The sequence below is a fragment of the Apis cerana genome, linkage group LG15, assembly GCF_029169275.1.
Source record: "Apis cerana isolate GH-2021 linkage group LG15, AcerK_1.0, whole genome shotgun sequence".
Lineage (NCBI taxonomy): Eukaryota > Metazoa > Arthropoda > Insecta > Hymenoptera > Apidae > Apis > Apis cerana.
In genome coordinates this window covers 8,370,587-8,393,778 of record NC_083866.1, presented here as the reverse complement: position 1 = coordinate 8,393,778, position 23,192 = coordinate 8,370,587, and the positions used below count along the sequence as shown (strand labels likewise).

At 31.2% G+C, this 23,192-nt stretch overlaps 2 protein-coding genes across 5 annotated transcripts in view; one reads left to right on the top strand and one right to left on the bottom strand.

Moving 5' to 3' along the window:
- Positions 1–26: 26 nt before the first annotated feature.
- Positions 27–5,526, bottom strand: LOC107997428 (RWD domain-containing protein 1). Its single transcript, XM_017056025.3, has 4 exons — positions 5,323–5,526; positions 825–1,174; positions 556–742; positions 27–468 (listed from the first exon to the last, which is right to left on the bottom strand). Exons 1-4 carry the CDS (start codon positions 5,390–5,392, stop codon positions 353–355), a joined length of 723 nt encoding a protein of 240 aa, XP_016911514.1. The 5' UTR covers positions 5,393–5,526; the 3' UTR covers positions 27–352.
- A 1,458-nt stretch (positions 5,527–6,984) lies between these two features.
- Positions 6,985–23,192, top strand: part of LOC107997431 (tubby-related protein 4) — a 38,005-nt gene continuing 21,797 nt past the window's right edge. For 3 of the 4 annotated variants that reach the window (XM_062086060.1, XM_062086059.1, XM_062086058.1), the window contains exons 1-2: positions 6,985–7,809; positions 19,809–19,976. In XM_062086060.1, the coding sequence (XP_061942044.1) occupies positions 7,714–7,809; positions 19,809–19,976 (264 nt within the window). In that variant the 5' untranslated portion in view covers positions 6,985–7,713. Of the gene's footprint in view, positions 7,810–9,545; positions 9,683–19,808; positions 19,977–23,192 lie in introns of those variants that run through there. The other variant, XM_062086061.1, reaches the window with a different exon arrangement.

Here is a 23,192-nt window from a genome sequence, read left to right as displayed (position 1 = left end):
TTAAGATTAAGCAAAAAAATTTTCGATTTATTAAAAAAAAAATTTATTATGAAAAAGATTCAATTATGTACATAATTATATAAAATTATTTTTGTTATTAAATATATCTATTTTTTTCGCATATACATATAAAATTCATCTGCATGACAGATCTATTTTATTTATATAAAATGCACTAATGAATTTTAATAAATTTACTTTACACTGGCACATTTGTTTTGAATGTCAATCTGTTTAAATTCTAGTATTTTTTAAATAAACTTTTAAATATTAATTTTATATATAAATATTCAGTAAATAGGAATTTTCAGATTATCTTATAAATAATGGAATAAAATTTTGGTAGATTTATTTAGGCACTATCTTCAGAAACATTTGGTTCAAAATTAGGATCTTCATCATCGTCGTCATCTTCTAATTCCAAATCGTCTAAGTTTTGGAACAAACTCTCATCTACTTTAACAGAATCTAAAAAAAAATTCAATATTATACTTCCTTTGAATATTTTCAATGCCTTAATTTAAATTAAATAAATTAAATATTTTAAAATAGTACCATCATCTAAGAATTTCAGGTCCGATTGATCTAATGTCTTATCAGTCATAAACAATTCTCTACCAGTTAATTTCTTTCCTTCTCGTTCAGCTATTTCTCTTCTTTTCGTATATCCCATTTCTTCATCAAATTTTTCTTTCCAACACAAAAATGTTTCAACTGTGACTCGTGTACCCTCAAACTTTTTCTAAAACAATATAGAAATATTTTAAGTAAAAACAACAATAAAATAATCTTTACTTTTAAAATTTTATAATATAATATCTTACTCTTTCTGCTTCTTCCTCTTCTCTCATTTTTTGTGCTTCACATTCTTGCCGGTTTAATTTAATTTTATCCCATTGTACATTAAGCCATTCTTGAGCAGCACTAACTAAAGTGAATACCATAACCATTCCAAGATTTTCATTCATTTGTTCTGTTAAATGTTTTTTCAAATTTTCAGTACTTTCTTCTTCGAAATTTTCAGATTCTTCTATTGATATTAAAAGTGGTTCATCCGGATATTTTTCAGTATACGTAAATTGTAAACAACAACTGAGACCATTTTCAGTACCTGATTCATATTCCTCAGTTTTGATCGGTATAGAAAATGTATAAAATGGTTCGGTTGCTAAAACTAATAAAAAAATTTAATTAAATTACTAAAATATTACTAAAATATTACTAAAATATTACTAAAATATTACTAAAATATTACTAAAATATTGCTAAAATATTACTAAAACATTACTAAAACATTACTAAAACATTACTAAAACATTACTAAAACATTACTAAAACATTACTAAAACATTACTAAAACATTACTAAAACATTACTAAAACATTACTAAAACATTACTAAAACATTACTAAAACATTATTAAAACATTATTAAAACATTATTAAAACATTACTAAAACATTAGTAAAATATTATTAAAACATTATTAAAACATTATTAAAACATTATTAAAACATTACTAAAACATTACTAAAACATTACTAAAACATTACTAAAACATTACTAAAACATTACTAAAACATTACTAAAACATTACTAAAACATTATTAAAACATTATTAAAATATTATTAAAATATTAGCAAAATATTAGTAAAATATTAGTAAATTAGCAAAATATTAGCAAAATATTAGTAAATTAATAAAATATTAGCAAAATATTAGTAAAATATTAGTAAAATATTAGTAAAATATTAGTAAAATATTAGTAAAATATTAGTAAAATATTAGTAAATTAGTAAAATATTAGTAAAATATTAGTAAATTAGTAAAATATTAGTAAAATATTAGTAAATTAGTAAAATATTAGTAAATTAGCAAAATATTAGCAAAATATTAGTAAATTAGCAAAACATTAGCAATATATTAATAAATTAGCAAAACATTAGCAATATATTAGTAAATTAGCAAAACATTACCAAAATATTAGTAAATTAATAAAATATTAGCAAAATATTAGTAAATTAGTAAAATATTAGCAAAATATTAGTAAATTAGCAAAACATTAGCAAAACATTAGCAAAATAATATTAGCAAAATAATATTAGCAAAATAATATTAGCAAAATAATATTAGCAAAATAATATTAGCAAAATAATATTAGCAAAATATTAAATATTAGCAAAATAATAGCAAAATATTAGCAAAATATTAAATATTAGCAAAATATTAGCAAAATATTAGCAAAATATTAAATATTAGCAAAATATTAGCAAAATATTAAATATTAGCAAAATAATGACAAAATATTAAATATTAGCAAAATAATAGCAAAATATTAAATATTAGCAAAATAATAGCAAAATATTAAATATTAGCAAAATATTAGCAAAATATTAAATATTAGCAAAATATTAGCAAAATATTAAATATTAGCAAAATATTAGCAAAACATTAGCAAAACATTAGCAAAACATTAGCAAAACATTAGCAAAACATTAGCAAAACATTAGCAAAACATTAGCAAAACATTAGCAAAACATTAGCAAAACATTAGCAAAACATTAGCAAAACATTAGCAAAACATTAGCAAAACATTAGCAAAACATTAGCAAAACATTAGCAAAACATTAGCAAAACATTAGCAAAACATTAGCAAAACATTAGCAAAACATTAGCAAAACATTAGCAAAACATTAGCAAAACATTAGCAAAACATTAGCAAAACATTAGCAAAACATTAGCAAAACATTAGCAAAACATTAGCAAAACATTAGCAAAACATTAGCAAAACATTAGCAAAACATTAGCAAAACATTAGCAAAACATCAGCAAAACATCAGCAAAACATCAGCAAAACATCAGCAAAACATCAGCAAAACATTAGCAAAACATTATCAAAACATTAGCAAAACATTAGCAAAACATTAGCAAAACATTAGCAAAATAATATTAGCAAAATAATATTAGCAAAATAATATTAGCAAAATAATATTAGCAAAATAATATTAGCAAAATAATATTAGCAAAATAATATTAGCAAAATAATATTAGCAAAATAATATTAGCAAAATAATATTAGCAAAATAATATTAGCAAAATAATATTAGCAAAATAATATTAGCAAAATAATATTAGCAAAATAATATTAGCAAAATAATATTAGCAAAATAATATTAGCAAAATAATATTAGCAAAATAATATTAGCAAAATAATATTAGCAAAATAATATTAGCAAAATAATATTAGCAAAATAATATTAGCAAAATAATATTAGCAAAATAATATTAGCAAAATAATATTAGCAAAATAATATTAGCAAAATAATATTAGCAAAATAATATTAGCAAAATATTAAATATTAGCAAAATATTAAATATTGGCAAAATATTAAATATTAGCAAAATATTAAATATTGGCAAAATATTAAATATTAGCAAAATATTAAATATTGGCAAAATATTAAATATTAGCAAAATAATGACAAAATATTAAATATTAGCAAAATAATAGCAAAATATTAAATATTAGCAAAATATTAGCAAAATATTAAATATTAGCAAAATATTAGCAAAATATTAAATATTAGCAAAATAGTAGCAAAATATTAAATATTAGCAAAATAGTAGCAAAATAGTAGCAAAATAGTAGCAAAATATTAGCAAAATATTAAATATTAGCAAAATATTAAATATTAGCAAAATATTAGCAAAATATTAGCAAAATATTAGCAAAATATTAGCAAAATATTAAATATTAGCAAAATATTAGCAAAATATTAGCAAAATATTAAATATTAGCAAAATATTAGCAAAACATTAGCAAAACATTAGCAAAACATTAGCAAAACATTAGCAAAACATTAGCAAAACATTAGCAAAACATTAGCAAAACATTAGCAAAACATTAGCAAAACATTAGCAAAACATTAGCAAAACATTAGCAAAACATTAGCAAAACATTAGCAAAACATTAGCAAAACATTAGCAAAACATTAGCAAAATAATATTAGCAAAATAATATTAGCAAAATAATAGCAAAATATTAAATATTAGCAAAATATTAGCAAAATAATAGCAAAATATTAGCAAAATATTAAATATTAGCAAAATATTAGCAAAATATTAAATATTAGCAAAATAGTAGCAAAATATTAAATATTAGCAAAATAGTAGCAAAATATTAAATATTAGCAAAATAGTAGCAAAATAGTAGCAAAATAGTAGCAAAATATTAGCAAAATATTAGCAAAATATTAACAAAATATTAACAAAATATTAAACATTAGCAAAATGTTAAATATTAGCAAAATAATAAATATTAGCAAAATAATAAATATTAGCAAAATAGTAGCAAAATATTAGCAAAATATTAAATATTAGCAAAATATTAAATATTAGCAAAATATTAGCAAAATATTAGCAAAATATTAAATATTAGCAAAATATTAGCAAAATATTAGCAAAATATTAGCAAAATATTAAACATTAGCAAAATATTAAACATTAGCAAAATATTAAACATTAGCAAAATATTAAACATTAGCAAAATATTAAACATTAGCAAGATATTAAACATTAGCAAGATATTAAACATTAGCAAGATATTAAACATTAGCAAGATATTAAACATTAGCAAAATATTAGCAAAATATTAAATATCAGCAAAATATTAGCAAAATATCAGCAAAATATTAAATATCAGCAAAATATTAAATATCAGCAAAATATTAGCAAAATATTAAATATTAGCAAAATATTAAATATTAGAAAAATATTAAATATTAGCAAAATATTAAATATTAGCAAAATATTAAATATTAGAAAAATATTAAATATTAGCAAAATATTAAATATTAGCAAAATATTAAATATTAGCAAAATATTAAATATTAGCAAAATATTAAATATTAGAAAAATATTAAATATTAGAAAAATATTAAATATTAGAAAAATATTAAATATTAGCAAAATATTAAATATTAGCAAAATATTAAATATTAGCAAAATATTAAATATTAAAAAAATATTAAATATTAAAAAAATATTAAATATTAAAAAAATATTAAATATTAGCAAAATATTAAATATTAGCAAAATAGTAGCAAAATATTAAATATTAACAAAATATTATTTAGCATAAGATGTATGTTTATCATTATGTTTTATTAAATAAACATGATAGAAAATTTTAAAAATAATAAAAATTAAAAAATAATTTTAAAAAAATTTATAATTTGTGAAATAACAATGTGTTTTATGATATAAAAACAAACGTATAGGTTAGTAATCAACATATGCAATATATATATATAATCAACCTACCTTCCAATTCTCCACAATAAATTGACTCTAAAGCTTCGATCTCGTTATGTTGTTCCTCTTTATAATCCATGATGATTAAAATAAAATTAATTATTAAAAATGTTTTATATTATTCACTTAACTCGACACTTGCTTGTACTTGCGAAGAGCACGATACGACTGTAACACCAGAAATGAACGGCGTCGGTCCCTGAAGCAGTATTTATACCACCGTAAATGAAGCGTTCAGCAAATCATCAAATTTTTACCTTCTCGTAATTTAAAAATTTTTAAATGAATTTTGTAATTTTAAATATTAATATTATGTTATATATATTACAGATTTTCAAATATTTTACGATAAAAAATTTGTATAATTAATTAAAAATTTATTTACAAATTTCTACATAAAAATTTATTTATAAATTTCTAAAAACTTATTTATTAATTTTTTTATATAAAATCTATAAAAAAACAAAACATATTTTTTTTAAATTATATAATGATAAATATTTACATTACAAATATTTACATATTTTATCTAATCTTATTAATAAATAATAATTTCATATTACAAAATCATAACTATTATAAATATACATATATAAAAATATTATATGTTATATAAAAAAAAATATTGCAGAAGCATAATTTTTTATTTTAATATATCATTTTAATATTTTACAATAATGATTTGTATATTTATAATAATAAAAAGAATTTCAATTGATTCAGATTAAAGTTCAAACAATGAAATTATATAAGAAGAAATAGAAATATTACAAAACCATAAAAAAAATTAAAAAGAAATAATTAATTTTTTACAAACTTATTTGTAATATAAGATTAAATAGATTTTTAATATTAAATTATTGTGAATATAAATTATAATTATATGTGTTAACAAAGGCATAATAATTATCCATAGATTTAGTGCTACATAGAATATTAACTACTTAATTAAATATCTGTATGTATATAAATATATAAGAATATATAATAAAAATAAAAACATGTAAAAATAAAAACAATGTAAAAATATTTTTACATTTAAATAATAAAATAAATAATAAAATATATTTTCATTATAATTATATATAAAAATAAAAATAGATAATTAAAATTTAAAAATTGCCGAACAAACGATGGAAAAAATATTAGATAAATTCTTGGAATTTTTCTTCAAATAAAAAAAAAATTACAAATAAAATGTTACAATTAAAATAAGTAAAATAATTATCTTATAAAATTATCTACTACTAGAAATTTTTCGTATTTTGAAATTCTTAGAGTTAACTATTCTAAGTTTTTCCCCACCCCAACAGTTTACGGTTCCCTTTTAACGGTTCCTCGCTTTCTCTACCTGAAAATTTCCTTCAATACCCAAATCGTCTATTTCGATTTTCAACTCCTAACTTATACCACGAGACCATCGAATGCCTCTCATTGAAAAAAAATCGCAGTTATACTTCATTTTATAGACATGTCGAAATCAGAATCGTATTGAACGCGAAATACAGGATCCTGTTACAGATATGTCAAAATCTCCGCATTTTTGAGATCAGCTAAAATAAACCCATTTTGAGAAAACGACTATCATCGGCTCGTATCTATCATTTCCACGTTGTTGCATGATGTTGCTGATAGCGCGCAAAAGCTTTTGCAGCAGATTTAACACGGGCAAAGGCCGTCAGGTGGCCAGAAAAGCAAGCAAGCGCGGAGCGTAATCAATACGCTCGCAGAACGCGGCGGTGCCTCGTGCGCGACAGCTCCGGCTGAGCTTTTAGTCGGACGTACGAAAGCGTCGAAAGCTCATGAAAGCTCGTTTCGCTCGCGCGCGTCTTGCCGCGTTGCACCGGATCGTCGTCAAGAGGCTATAGGGTGGTGGACTTGACAGCAAGCGGCAAAATGGCGACCGCGATACGAAACAAATGACTTTTCATCAAAAGTTGATTGTGCAAACTCCGCGTGATACGCCTAAGACAGATTCATATACATTTGGATCAGCTTTGAGCGGAAAGATTCGAGCTCGATGAAACTAGTTGGGATGAGAACGTTGTTCATGATTAGGAGACTCGTTCGATTGTCATCAAAGCTCGATCTTTTCGTGTAGAAACAATTATAGAGATTAGAAGCAAAGAAAGTGAATGATTAAATCGAAATCGACGATATGATCAACGTGGAGAAATTCGTTCGATGACTATTTGGCCACGTGAAGTTGAGTTAGCTTGAATTTCCGATTATCGATCCAGGTGATCGATTAACGTGATGAATATCGATAAAGTGGACTAATGATATTAAAAGGTGGCGTGTGGTACGCTACTTCTTAGCTGAGTGACGATCACGTCGGTTTTAGCCGGCTTCGATGGCTTGACGAACCTTCGCAATAGTTAACGATCCATTTATGCGATCATGCATTTATACTTCGAAAAGAATAACAATGCCAAGTGCGACTGCAACATCTTGTCGCTTAGCTGGATGGGCAAGGTGCCGGACGAGTCGCCGGAGGTACGTGATTTATCCTTTCGATTCTACTATATATTTCATACGTTCGTTTTGTTAATAATGACAATCTTGTGAAAATAAATAAATATAATTCAAATTATTTAAAAATTAGAACTTAAGGTAAATTAGAAATTAAATTAGAAAGTAAATATATTAACAAGAGATATAAGTTATATTTATAATTTTTTTAAAAAAAATTTGAAAAGTATTTTTTCTTTTTTTCTTAGTAATTCGTTTTATAAATCTCGATGGAGATTATTGTATATAGACTTGATTTCTTTATAAGTAAATATATTCATTTCTTAAAAAATTTTAAGTAAAACAAAATATTTCGCTGCATCTTCAATACTAATTTTTTTATCGATGGCATAAGAAGACGCCTCAAACCATTATATTGATATTCATAACGAAAAAGCCTGTACTACAGATGTCTACGAGTATCCATATTTCACGAAATCAATTTCACGTGGAGGCAGACCTTCGTTTTAATACGTTTATCGAGCCAATAATAATCCTAATATAACACGATAACGTTACATCAACGATAAATAAGAATCAGCAAATCCCATAAACGCCAAGATACGGTTATTTTGTTGCCCATTTTCTACGTTTGTTTTTCCTGTGAATTTTTAGACTGCCACTAGATTATTCTAGAGACATCAAACGCGAAACGTTAAATGTCTCGAGAAGTATTATTTTTTCTCGACGTCGTTGATGTTGAAATTTTATGCAAATGAAATTTTCAATTTATTCTTTGACTTTATCTTCAACTGATGTATAATAAAACTAACATGAAAAAATTATACAATGTGATCAATAATTTTCGATTAAATACAATAATTTCCGTCCACTTGTTTTAAAAAAATTACCAATGTTATTATAAATTCGTTTTATAAAATTTAGCGGAATACGACGAACGAGATATTGATTTACAAAAAATTCATCAAAGTATTCAGATATTCACGAGTATCCATATTTCATGAAATCAATTTCACGTGGAGACAGATCTTCGTTTTAATACGTTTATTCGTTCGGTCGGGGCAAAAGGAATCTCGATGATAAAAAAGTGAACTAGTAGTATCGTCGAGGGATTAATTATCGAAGTTGCTTCGTTAGTTCGCTAGCTATCTGTATAAGTCCCAACGGAAACTCAGCATCGCCAACGGCGCATCGTCCACGCTTCGCGCAATGTGTATTTTCAAACGAGGGAACGCAAAATGAAAGACGCGCGCGTTTTGCTCGAAGCGAGATGTTTTTACGACGATCCTTTCTCGATCATTTCATGAAAATGGCGTTCTCGCACCTTCGATCGAGATCGATTTCCGCGATTTCGATTAACCCTTTGCGAATAATGATTCTTTTTTTTTACTTTTATTAAATTTTGCAAACAATCTGAAAAAATTCTGAAACACTCATCGAAGTCTCCATTTTATAATACACGATGTATACTATTTAAAATCCAATTAAAAATAATAAATTCGCTTCAAAGAGATTCGACGAAATTTTATGGATGTAAAGGAATCACGGAGAGTTAATAATACCGGAGGAGAATTTTTGGCCACCGCATCAAAGCGCACTAAGAGAGATTGGAATTCGTTTGGGTGGAGGTGGATGCGGCACGTGGAAGCGGCTCAAGTTCTCGTTCGAGGGCGAGAAAAATTCGAAAGGGGTGACAAAATGTACTTAGGTGTATATGTAGCGTCGACCGCGGCAAAAATAAAGTGTCTCGAGTAGTCGTCTCACAGTCGAGTTCAACTGAACGACTTATCTTTTTCCTTCTTTGTCGCTTTGCACGTGCAGGATGATGCATGGAGAAGTACTCGAAAAGCAGACATCGAGACGCAGTTATCCTGGTAGGATCTGCGAGAACAATGAGGTGAGATTACACCACTTTGGAAGGATTGTAAACGCTTATTGATTCTTTCATTGGCAGGGTTAACTGTTCTTTCGATGTGTTGAATAGCCATTCTCTTTTAGCTTTAGCGTGTCTTTCGTGATAAAACTTTTAAACAAAATTGCTCGATAGTATAATACCATGTAACAAGATAATATAATACAATAATTGAGCTGATTCTTAATCAATTTTCTATTTTCTTTTTTCAAATTATATTGACAGTTCGGAGATAACAGAAATTGTAATTGTAAAAAGATAAATATATAATAATGAAAAAAAAAATATTCATTCCGATAACAACTCGTAACTCAAGTGTGACGTTAAATCGTATCTGTTGATAATCTTTTCATTATCGTGCATTCAGTCTAATAATATATTTATAAAATATAAATGTAATAAACCGAAAAAATATATGTTTCGTTCTTTTCGTTGTACGCTGGAAATAATATCATGCGTTATTATTTTTAAATAACAGAATTCAACTCGAAATAATGCTTTAAGAGAGAGAAAGAGACGAAGCTATGAGCAACGCTCGCATCCACGGTTAAGCAGGATTAACCCGATCGAGGGAAAGTTCGATGCGCACAGCGGGACGCAATCGATCAGAATTAATTACGCTTCCTATGTTACTTGATCGACGAATTCTCCTTGCCCGTCAACCGATCTGTTTTCCAGAATTAATCGTTGATTAATTCATTCGGCCCATTCGCGTATATATATATACACAGATATATACGTATATATATTTGGAGATATCGACCAAGGGAAAGGACTCTGTTATCGGAAAAATAATTGGGTTATTGCTGGACGATAGGATTCGAACATTTCGTATAATCCTTTCGTTACGATTCGATCACGGATCTCTTGGTATTTCCCGCCTTTAACTACTTCCTGACCTATATCGGTTGATAAATATCGATCCGGTCACGACATCTAGGTTGCGAATCGACTTTTCGTCCTTCGTGTTCCCAAAGTGTGTTTAGCGATCGCGTTCACGACGACGGTTGCGGACCGTTTAAAAACCGACCGTTAAAACGAGTATAAATTTACAGTGACTTCTTTGCCTTACCCTCAGCAAGGTCGTAAAAATAAACGGTTGACCCATTACGTCGTTCGGGCGAACGCGAAATATCTAGTCGTCCTTAGTTTATTTTGTTTAGAATTTTCGTAAGTAAACATTACGATGAATTATTGAACTATAAGAAAGGAACAGGGATAAAGTAGAGAGTATTTGGTTATTATAAAAGAGTCCTTTCTTCGAAAAAGTTTGGGAAACATTGTGTTAAGGGATTTACGATTACAGTGTACAGTTAGGCGAATACCTGCGGGAATTGTTTCCCCTGTGAATCCTTCTGATTGCAAGGATGCTAGGAGGATTTCCGCACTTTCTTATGTCTTGTTACTTTGTTAAAGCTTTATTAACGCTTCGCTTTGCACTTCCTTTCAACTAAACGAATTGTTCCTTTATTACACATCGAATTAATGCTATTTTAGAATTCGTACATAATTGTCCAAATTTTTTACGTGCGTACTATATATATATATATATATATATTACGCAGTTAACTTTTTTTTTAGAAAATCGTATATTAATTCAAATCTTATTATAATGAAATAGTATTCTAATATAGATGGTAAATTCGTTAAAAAAACGAAATACTTTTCTGACTAATAATGTCTATTCATTTGAAATGTGTTGGTCGACTATCGCAAATCGAATATGGATACATTTAAAGTCGTTCGTTCTATTTCCACTAGCATGACGGACATACGGAATAAGCGCGACTTTCCAGATGAAATGATGTGTACTCGAGTTTCACACTCGTCCCGTGGATTGTGCTTGAATCGATACCATCATTATTGAGGACCGTTTTATCTTCGTCGTGTGCATTGTTCACGATTAAATCCAATGGCATCACTTAGACGGTACTTTTTCAAGTGCTTGGATGTATCGACGCGTATCGAGCAAAGGAACGCGTAATGAATTTTTCTTTCACAGTAATTTTTCCAGATGAAAGATATTTTTATTACATTGGAACAAAGGTTGGCGGAATGGAGGGATATATTCTATTATGGCTTTTACCCAGAGAATTCCATAAATTATCATTTCATTTACCGTTCATTTCGTATATATATTGCAATTCGCCAATGATCTTGATGATAAGTTTTTTTTTTTTTAGACTTTTTAAACGCGGAAAAAGGAAAAAGACACGCGGAATCAAAAATTACCAGACAGGAAACGGTTTTTAACGATCGATGCGATATTTATTATTTATATGTATCGAAAGTGAAGTACTCGCTGCAAATAATTGTTAAATTCATCGATTGTTAAATTTTATAATTATATACGAATTTTTTATCAATGACTCGAGTAATAATTACCAGGATTTAGGATTACAATTTCAGCAAATCGCTGCTCTATGGTTATTAGCTGCTTATAATCGCGCAATAACATACTATAAGCCGTAGTGTAATCACATTAAGACGCTTGAACGTACACACGCGACGTGCATGAAGTATCGTAAGAGAAAAAGATGCGAAAAAGAAAAAGAGGAAGAGAATTTTGCCATCTTTTGTAATCTTTTTCTGTCTCTCGTTTGTCAAATTTCAAAATTCTTCTCGTTCAAACAAAGTAAATTCCCATTAATCCTTTCGGTATCTGGATTCTCCATTTAATTCTTAACCGTTGAAAGTTGGTCGCAAGGAAAATTTTACTTTCCAACGGGCGCGAAGGCAATTGATTCGCCCGTTAAGTCAGTCGATCTCTTCGTTCCGAGCTGTTGAATAATTTGACTCTAAAAGTTACGAGCGTCGTAGCGAGTTTTCACAGTGGAAAAAGTAGACCAGGGATGAAAGTAGTACAGTGGATCTTTCCGGTTTTCGGGTCAGATTTAAAGAATCGTTCAAACAAACGATTCGATCTATTCCATATTCGATAACTTAGGGGAAGGAAAAATTCGAATTTACGAATCAATAGGACGTAATTCAATAGGAATTTAAAAATTGGCTCTCAATGCTATCGAAAATTTAGCGATCCGATTCCTTTTGAGGATCCATCCAAGACAAGCTGTTCCATTGTTCTCTCTCTGTTAAGCCATCTTGGTTCTTTGTTTCCCCAGCTGGCTGCTCGCTGCTTGCGAACAAATTCTCTTATTTCTACGTTCAGCTACGTTTCTTGCACGAACAATTTTTCACGCTCGAGAAGGGTGGATATTCGATCAAGAAGTCAGAAAACGCGTACAATCTTTCTTCTTCTCTTTTTTTGTGTAAATTGTGTAAATAGATTTTTCGAATGTGTTTTTGAGAAGAATACGAGCTTGAGAACACTTTTGTATAAATATTTTATATGAAACATATTTCAATGGTTCTTCAATGGTTAATATCGTTTGAAGATCTAAAATGTTTGAATTAAACGAATAGTTATTGTTTACAAAGGAATGCTTTAGAATTAATAATAATAGTTTATTGATTATTATTATTTTCTAAATGTAATCAAAAACCTTCTTCATTCGTGAATATATATGTTGAAACATGTTTTCAATATCTGGATAAACGAATAATTCTCAAACGTGTTTTCAATTTTGGAAAATAATTTGCTCGTTCGTATAAACGTTCAATTATTTTGAAGATATCAAGTTAAATAAAATAATAATTTCAAATTTACTTTTCGATATTTTCTTTTCAATTGATAATTAATGTATAAAAAATTAATATCCAATATCGTTAGTTTTTTAATTTAATTTCTATCTAAGGAATACTCGTCTATTGATCAAGAAGAATACAAAAATATAATGGATATTGTTTTATTAATTATATACCAGTAATTATCAGTTGGAAATGTCAGCAGTTTGAAAGATTCAATTACCTTTATGTACGGATCGAAAGCATAAAGCATTTAATAACTATCGAGCAGATCATAAATGGAATGATGAACTGAATTGCTACAATGATAGAACAGACCAAGATTGCTTCATTAATTTTATCGCTTTATATACTTGTAATAAATTTATTGTGAGTAAACTGTACTCTGTCGAATGATAGAAATTTGAAAAAAAAGATTTGAAGTTTTTTAAACGAGACTCGTGGATAAAAAATTCCATCATCGGAATATTATATGTGAAACATTCAATTTTTTTTCGAAAAGATAACACTCCATTTAACCTCTTAATTTCGTTACTGTACATATATTCCCGAAAGCTTAAAAATTTATGATCACAATTTTTAACACGCTAACTTTTAAATTTCCAATATTATTCTTCTTATATTATGTCTTTAAATCCTTTTATCGTCGAATCATGATACGATTATATTTTTTCCTCGTGATTTATCTTGCAATTATTATAATCTATCCAACGTAATGTATCAAACTATGTATGATTCATCGATTTTAATTTGTTATCGATTCTGTATGTTACGATTATGATACACCACGTTTGGTCAAAGATTAAACTCTATCCGAATATTTCATCTTTAATTATCCTATAACAAAAAAAAAAAAAAAAGAAAGAAAGAAAGAAAAGAAAAAAGCTGTTTCCGATGTTATTTGAAAGGAAATCAAAAAAGTTTAGAGAGATTGAATTTTAAAAGTGGATGGGATCAATCGAGAGAGAAGGTTAACAGCAAGAAGAATTACACTTGTTTATCCGAAAGTACAAAATAGGAAAAGTTTCGAAGTAAGTGTTTTAAAATGGCGATACTTTGGAACAACGGACGGAGCGGAACCGCGTTGCATATCGTAACGATCGTGTTTAGTAACAAAATTGCTTATAATTTATCCTAAGCTAAGAATTTATCGCAAACTTTCGAACGAACGAACCAAATGTACAATTGCACTTTTTAGATAAAAAGTTTGCCAGTTTTTTATTACTCCTCCAAATCTTTTTATTTTTATTTATTTATTTTTTTTTTCGAGGGGAGGGGATTTCGAACGAAAGGATGTCCACGTTAAATCGATAAAGCGAAAAATTAATACTCTCGTTCGTCGAGACGGGATAATATAATATAAAAAAATGAACATCGCTTAATAATAAATTCAATTTCCTATCGCTGTTGGGGAATAACATAGAAGAGAACGCATTGTAAATATCCCACGAATATTCAAAACTTTTACGCGTTCGTTTTTTAACGAATATTTTTACATTAATCCTTTTCAACCAACTCTGGCGAGTTTCTCCGAAACTCAAGGAAAATTATGCCGCGTGTAATATTTTTGCTCGGAACGAGATCGATCGCAATTCGGTTTACTAATTTAATATTTTGAAACCGCGGCCTATCACGCGGAACCACGCGACAACCGAGCCATCGGATTTCGTAGTATTGAATTACTTAACATTTAAATAAATGATTCGCGGTTTCCTTCGACGGGTTAAAAGGGTCGTGAATATTATAGATCGTGGGAAAATGTCTTGGCTGGATGGGACGATGGTAGTAGACGATAGTTTCGATCAAAAAAAACGAAATATGTTGGTCTTTCGGTAACTGGATATTCGGCAAACTAACGCCAACTTGCTCGGTTGCAGTTTATCCCGGCCATTAAAAGGATATCGAATATCCGATACGGTTCTCGGTTGATAGGAAACCAATGAGTTTCCTCGCGGGTAGGAAAGTATCGCGGGGAGAAGAATCTAGGGAGAAGCTGATATGCGCGATATTGTTCGAATATAATCTCGTGGAAAATCGAGAATTTAATTTCTAAGCGAAGTGGATGAAGAAGTGGAAGGAAGTGGGGATGGGGAAAGACTTTCTTCGCGGGAGACATTATCGAAATTTAATAACTTACGAGTGTTACAATAACAGTTGACTGAATAATTGATTGTTCATCGATCGGTTGGTTGAAAAATATCGCGAGGAATACGGGATAGAATCGTTGAAATTGATTTAAATTATTTGTAATTAGATTACATACACGCTTCGATTTTGATCCCGTTTTAATGCTATTCGCTTTAATTAATTAATTTATTCTGTACATAATTTGTACATTAATTAATTATGGAAATTTTAAAATTTATTTGTCGCGATTATATTGGAATGATTGAAATGTCAAGGAGCAAAACGTTGGTACATAATTATTTTGAGATCGTGTTCGAATCGAAGTGTATCTAAGTGATTTTTCCTGCGAACCAGCGAAACAAGTTTTTTAATTAAATTTCAACTTGGGATCACGGTTCGAATAAAAAAAAGTTTTGAATAAGTTTTCAGAAAAATAATTGAACAAGTTTTGAAGCGAAAAAAATATTTATATCGTACGCCTTCTTATTGTTTAAAGGAGGAGGGGAAAAAAAAAGTGGAAATATGAAAAAAAAACTTTCCTTTCTGACAGAATTTAAAGAGAGTAAAAAAAAAAAAAAAAAATTCTTTGTTCGCGTCACGCGATCTTCGCGTCGAAAGTAGAGTTAATTGCCGAGTCAACTTATTGTTTTCAAGTAGGAGTCAATATATGCATGTGTATCAAGTAGACAGAATAAATTGGGTTGGTTGAAAGGCAGCCAATCGACGAGAGGAGGGAAGCCAACCATTAAAGATGTGCAGCCCGTCATCGAGTCGAGAGAAACTCTTTGAAATCGTAATAATTAAAATTTCCCAACCTCCTTTTTCCCCTCGTAATATAAAAATAACGAACAACTTGGACTCCCGCGACAAAAGCTGAGGAAAAATCGAGGAATACGATCGACGATTAAAATCGCTTAAAATTTTCGTCAAGCTCGACAACTCGCTCAACAATATAAAAGAATAACTCTCGTCGAATAAACGTTCTGTTCACGCTCGACTCGTTAAGGCGGAAAAAAACGAGGCACCGAGCTAATTCGCACGATCGTATCTTTCTCGAAACTTTCGGATCGAAAAACTCCAACGGCCGGCTATTGAAGCCTGTGTTAGAAAAAGTTAGAGAACCGTCCCTATTTTTCCGAACTGGTTGAACTGGTTTCAGTGTCGGGTCGAAATCTGTCTCGGCACCACCATGATGCTTATTTTTCTAAGGGTTCGCGCCGGCTGGAATAATTACACCTACATATGTATGACAGGTCTGAGGGGTGAAACCCTTGTAACATTGAAGCCTACGCCCCGCCACCTGACGCAGTCGCGCTTAAGTGGAAGAGTTACGTGCCGACGAATAGTAATATTTCAGGCCAACGGTGTGTGTGTGTTTCAGGAGGTGGGGAGGGGGACGAGCGATACAGTGGTGAATCCATCTAATATCGAGAGGGCAGACAGAATTTTTTTTCCTTTTTTCTTCTTCTTCCTCGCCTCCGACGCGTTGTTATATTCGGTTCGGTCCGGTCGTGATCGATCGTAAAAAATTATTAGCCTCGTTTCTATTCGAGGAATGTGGCCCGATCGAGGAAAGGGAAACGAGCCATGTTATGATCGAATATTGATGGATACGGAAACGTGTAACGTGGAAGAAGCGTGGTACGAATTTACGGATTGGTTGTTTCGAGGAAGAATTTTAAAAAGACGGGAAAGTATGCACACACGAGGAAACGGAATAGAAGCGGTATCTTCGTATTTAATTTTTAGTAAAACGTGCATGTTCCGAACGTATACATTCGACGTAATGTGTATTTATAATTAGTACGTCGAGCTTGAATGTTTACCGTTAACAACTAATGTTCCAACCAATAAGCGGATACCGTGTATACACGTGCAAACACGCACAGTAATTAACAGGGGAGGAGGTAAAAAAGGAGTAAAATTGGCAGGAGAAAGTTTTTTAAAAAGACCGAGGACATTTTCTGCAGTGCATATTTAACACGTACGTGTTTTATCTCTACGATTTCATCCCTTCGTTAAGACTCTGTCCGCACTAATTGCTCTCGTGATTTATGAGCAGTTTGTTGGGAGAAAGTTTTCCCCAAAGGAAAATCCCTTCCCTTTTCATGGCTAGCAGGTCTCTTTTTGAACAATGAGTAATGCTCGTTCAAGGATTATTTCTTTGTCCGGCACGTTAAATTCTATATTTCTACCATATTTGAGCCTAACGGAACCGATCTTAACACCGCATTTTCCGGACACGGCCGACTTAACGACGGCTATGGCATTGTTGCATTCGAGGTGGCCTGTGAGAGGGATGCGCTTACCTGCCCCGGCTTATCTTGGAATAACTATAGGTTTGAAGGTGCCGTGATTCATCCACTGTTTATTGGTTATCGGCGTGTCCCATTCTGTGACCCTCTCTACCGACTTAGGAAGAGGCTTTTTGGACACGATTATTTATCATCATTTCCAAATAAAGTGCTCTCAGAGTGATCACGTCGCAATCGGATATGACATTAGTTTGTGAACACATCGTAACTTATATATAGTCTACAAATACGAATATCCTAGTTATAAGACCAGGCATTCGATGATCGATTAGCTTATATCCACCAAATCATTATAATTGGTAATACTTTCTTTCTTTCTTTCTCTTTCTCTCTCTCTCTCTCCAGTAGAATAAAAGTTCTAATCTGCAATTCAATGTTGATATAATTAGATAGACAAAACACACGACGTTTTATATCAAGGAAAAAATTATATTCGACGAAGAAATGTATATTTTTTTGTTTTCTATTTATTCTCATTCTCATTTGGGGGAGGAGAATTAATTAATTTGTTTCTTATTCTTTTTACAATTTTGTAATTTATTATCGAATGCTGCATGGCATTCTAATTTAACCAGAAATTATTCATACGTGTATGCAGATCGGCGTCGTACTTCTTTGAATTTGCATAACGAATTCATAACGCCCTGTCTGTCTTTCCTCGCGACGAAAAGACGGAAATTGTCCGAGTTTAATTCAACAACTCGTACCGATATTTCTGTTGCGAACTCGCGATTTAATAAATTGTATATTAAATTAGTTAAAATATTTAATAATAATATACGCGGCGTGGCATACTCGTAGCATACCTCAACAACCCTAAGGTCCAATGTTGGCGGGTGTGAAAATCAATGCGCGCTGCTCGAGCGTTCTCTTTGCACGCCTCGCGATGTGTACGTGGAAAGAGTGTGTGCGTATGCGCACACGCTACAAAAACGTTGTTAACAATGTCGAATTTTTGCCCTCTTGAAAATATATTTTTAAATTTTCCGAGCTTGTAAGAAATTATTGTGATACGATACGAATTTTATTTGTTTATTTATTTGTTTATTTTATCTCTATTGTCTACGTATGTAAATTAAGTCTTGCATCCCCGTGGAGATGATAATTTTTTATTTATTCCGTTCCAGCAACTTGTTTGCCAACAAAATTTCGTTCAAACGAAATGTAACTCTCTGTGTATTTTCTCGCGTGCGAAAAAGATTCATTTGTGTACGGTGCGCGATTTGACTTTCAAATTCTTATTAAACATCGAGTTTTATATTCAAAACTCGATGGTATATACGTAATAAAATTTTACGGGTTAAATTTTAAAGGTTAAATGTAATTAATGCCTCTCGTATGATTATCCTGTATCGTACGTGTGTCTGCCTACGAAACGATATTTAATTCGAATTAACGCAATTTCCATTACAAAGATAAATTCGGTATCGCTGTAAAAATTATGGTAATCGATCGAAAATGCTTAACGAAACTCAACGATAAATTATGCGAAGCATCGTCTTGTTACTAAGATGATGATCATCATTAATCGAATTTACAAATTTATTTCCACGCTATTTGTATCCACGACGATATCTCAATTAATTAAAATCTTAATTCCAGATTAAAGATAAGGGATCTTGAAAGATTAATCGTGATACGGGATATTCCGTGTTGCATGCAACAAATTCAATTCACATTGGTAAGAAGGGATGATCCGTATAGTTCAAAGATAGAAAAAGCAAAAATAGTTCTATAAGATAAATTTTCCTTTAAGATGATCCCCCTGACAGGGAGGGAAATTCTCGTTTCATTAGTGCAGTTTCATAGATAATTAAAACGGTAGGTAGTAAATTATCAACTAAGCGAACCAGTGAATCGATTTGCATGTTATTGAATCTAATTACAAAATTGACTTGTCACTTTAATTGATCGTCCCTCAAATCCTAGGAACGAAAATCGTGAATCTGTTTCCCATTAAAATTATTACGTAAATATCGAACAACAACACACGATATTTTCACACAAATTTTTCTGTAATTCAGGACGAAGGATGGAAACTGGACCGTACGAATTACTATCAAGAAGGGTGGCTGGCCACTGGAAATGCCCGAGGCCTGGTGGGGGTGACTTTTACCACGTCTCATTGCCGAACGAGAGCCACGGAACTTCCGCTAAGGGCGAATTACAATCTTCGAGGACACCGTAGCGAGGCAAGTCTCTTACATGTGTATTTACTTTCCCTTTCACGTTTACCACGCGATATATCTACTAGTAAATGCGATGCTCGCGGCGAAGCGAGTGAGTCATCTCATTTTTCCCTTTTTATCCCTCTTCCCGGATCCTCTCGAGCGGTTAATAAGCGTTCATCTTTTTAATTCGTATCATCCCCGTGGAGAATGACGACAGGAGTGTGAGAATTTTGTTAAAAAAGTTTTCGGCCCCATCAATCCTTGAACGAACTCGCTGTTACGATTCGAGCCTTGTTTGTTCGCCTTCGAATTTTTCTGGACGCATGGTCGGCCAAATTGCCGGATTATCGTCGTTATTTCGGCATGGCGTGGCGTGGAGTGGATCGTTTCGAGAAAACATAGCCAATTTTTACACAGCGAATACGACTCGATCGTGCGGTTATGTCCACCGGGATGAAAATTGAATCTTATCGAAGCTTTTCGCTCCTCCAACGCTCGCATCCTTGTCGGTTCAAGGGACAACGAGAATTTTTCTTCTTTTTCTTTCTCTCTTCTTTCTTCCTCATTATATATGTATATATATATATAATGTTTATCCGCTCGTTTTAACGGCTCAGAGTAATTAAATCCTCGGCTCGCGCGAGAGACGTACATTTTGAATGGTCGGTGTGAAACAGGAGCTTAAGTGGTTAAAGCTGAATTATTCAGGAACGTTTAATCCCGTGCATGGCCGATAGACGAAAACTGTGGAAAGAAAGAAAAAAAAAAATAAGTACACGTCGACTGACACGTCATATATTCGGATGACGCTACTTAAGATCTTTTTTATTCTTATTTGAAAAGATATTTCACATAGTGTAATGAAACTATTGAATTGTTATATGATTGCTATACGATTCATAACTTTTCTATTTTTCTTTTCGACATTGGAACGAATTAGAGCATTAGGAAATTTTTAACAATTGCATACGTACATTCGTTTACTCGGGAAAGCTTCGAACTGTTCGTGTAGAGTGTCGAGGTGACGAGCCAAGGTCGGCAATGTAAACAAACGATGCGGGAGATTATTCTTGCGACTCGTATTATTAAAACATCGGTGGGAGTATACGCATGCGCATGGCTTGAAGGGGATTTCGTTGGAACAACAATTTGTATAAATTAAGTAAATAAAATAAAATAAAAGTTCCTTCCCATTCCATTATCGATCGGCCGGCAAATAGGACGGAAACTATAGGATACGAACTATAAATAACGGCAAGGTAATAAATTGACGAGGTTAAAAAGTAATCTGTGGAACCGTATCGCTGCTTCGCAGCCAACAACGAAACTTTGATTTCACGCTTCAACCACGATCTCCCACGACACTAAGTCACACGTTGGTCAGACGAGCGTTGACAGGTACGCTCGTGATACCACGGCAATTTTCAATCGACCATCCATTTTGCACCTATCGGTCCGGAGTTTCAAGCCTATCGGACACGTGCAGAGGAACATTGTGTATACTACTCTCCCTTTTACACTGTTGTGCGAGCGCGTTAAATCGAGAAAGAAATTGGGTGAATGCTAGTCACGGATAAAAAAGGGAGAAGGGAAGGGGGACCCTTTCGTGAATATCTCGAACGCGCACAGAAAATTTTTGGCTCGGTGTCGATAGATCGATGCGAAGCGAAACGTGCAAGCGTTATTTCGCAAAAAATGTAGGAATATTTAATTATTTCTCCTTGCCTTAGAATTTGAAAATATTTTTTCTCTTGTCGTTTTATCTTTGTTATTTGCATCTCTAAATTTGTGTAATATGACTCAAACATGCGACGCTACATTTCTCTTTAGAGGAATTAGTTTATGATCCGCTCATATATACATAATACATCGAGCGAACCGTTTATTACGATCGCGAGTATAAAATTTCTTCTTTGCTCCACGTGGATGATATTAAACGTTAGAAAAAATAAAACGAAAGGGAGAATAATTGGTGACATTTTTTACGTGTTTACGCAAACACGTATGTTTTTAGAACAAGTACGTGATTATCGATAAAGTGAATTAAAATTGTTACACGTGAAAAGGATAATTAATCGTATTCGAAATTGATTGCTGACCGAGCGAGCAATTTCAGGATTTCATTTCAACCTTTAAGAAAGGATTCTCATTGTCACCTTCTCGTCAACGATGGGAAAAAAATTGTTTCTCAACGTGGCTACATTCAGACACGGTTTATTTCAGACAACACTTTCAACGTAAGTTTTCATCGAGGGGTAAACTGGGTGCAAACAGCACTCGGATCCTTTGTCGAGGGTCTGAATCGATATTAACGGCCGTAGGCTGTTCTAACGAGCCGCGACCGTGTTTTTCGACTCGGTGTCGTGTAACTTGGCAAAAATATATGTATATATATATAGCGAATCCTCCGTCATCTCGTTCCCACAATATTAATATTCCCGGGCTTTTCGAATCCCCCGGATTTTCACTTTCCACGCGTCCATCCCTCTTTTACACGTTATTACTTCATATTTCGCCACCCATACATTCCCGCCCCCTCGTCATATCGTCTTCCACGTCTGAAATTTTTCTAGATTCTCTAAAGAGTGTGCACAGAGTGGTGGAATCAATTTTTTTTTCCTTCTTCTTCTTCTCGTTTAAAGAAAAATCACTCACGTGGAAGAAAGATTGAGAAAGTTGAAAATTCTCAATGTTGTCGTAATAACGATCACGTTTAAGCGAGCCTTTTTTTCATTTATCTCTCTTCCTCTCTCGTTCGAAACTTACTCGATATCTCGTTTCCTTCGGTCGTCGAGAGGAGAAGAAAAGAAGGTTGCACGAATCTGTGTGGAGAAGTCTCTCCTCTCGGGGAGGAGACAATCGGAGGTTTGGTCTGGTTACGTTTCCGGTTGCGACGAACACCGCTGTCGTCGTTAACGCGGCGAATAAATCTCGTTTCGAAAGAATCGTTTCTGGTTATTAAGTTGTTCACGTCCTATTTAAAGGAAGGAAAGCTTTTAAATCATGACTCTTTGATATCCATGATAGGGATTGTCTTCCCACCAGATTTCTGAAGAAATTTCCTTCGAATTTTGAATCGTAATTATTGTTTCAAGGATACGTAATTATTTAATCTTTTCTTTTCTTTTTTTTTTATTTTTCTTCTTAAATTAAATTAAAAAAAAAAATAAATAAATTCTTAAGTTAAATTAGAAGATTCTATTGATTCGAATTAATTCTATTGAATTTAGACGAGAA

Bases quoted from the DNA above. Each gene is read 5' to 3' on its own strand.
- LOC107997428 (XM_017056025.3), bottom strand. From the start codon at position 5,392: ATGGATTATAAAGAGGAACAACATAACGAGATCGAAGCTTTAGAGTCA. The intron at 743-824 runs GTAAGATATTAT...ATATTGTTTTAG, and splicing joins AAGAGGAAGAAGCAGAAAGA to AAAAAGTTTGAGGGTACACG. The intron at 469-555 runs GTACTATTTTAA...ATTTTTTTTTAG, and splicing joins CCTGAAATTCTTAGATGATG to ATTCTGTTAAAGTAGATGAG.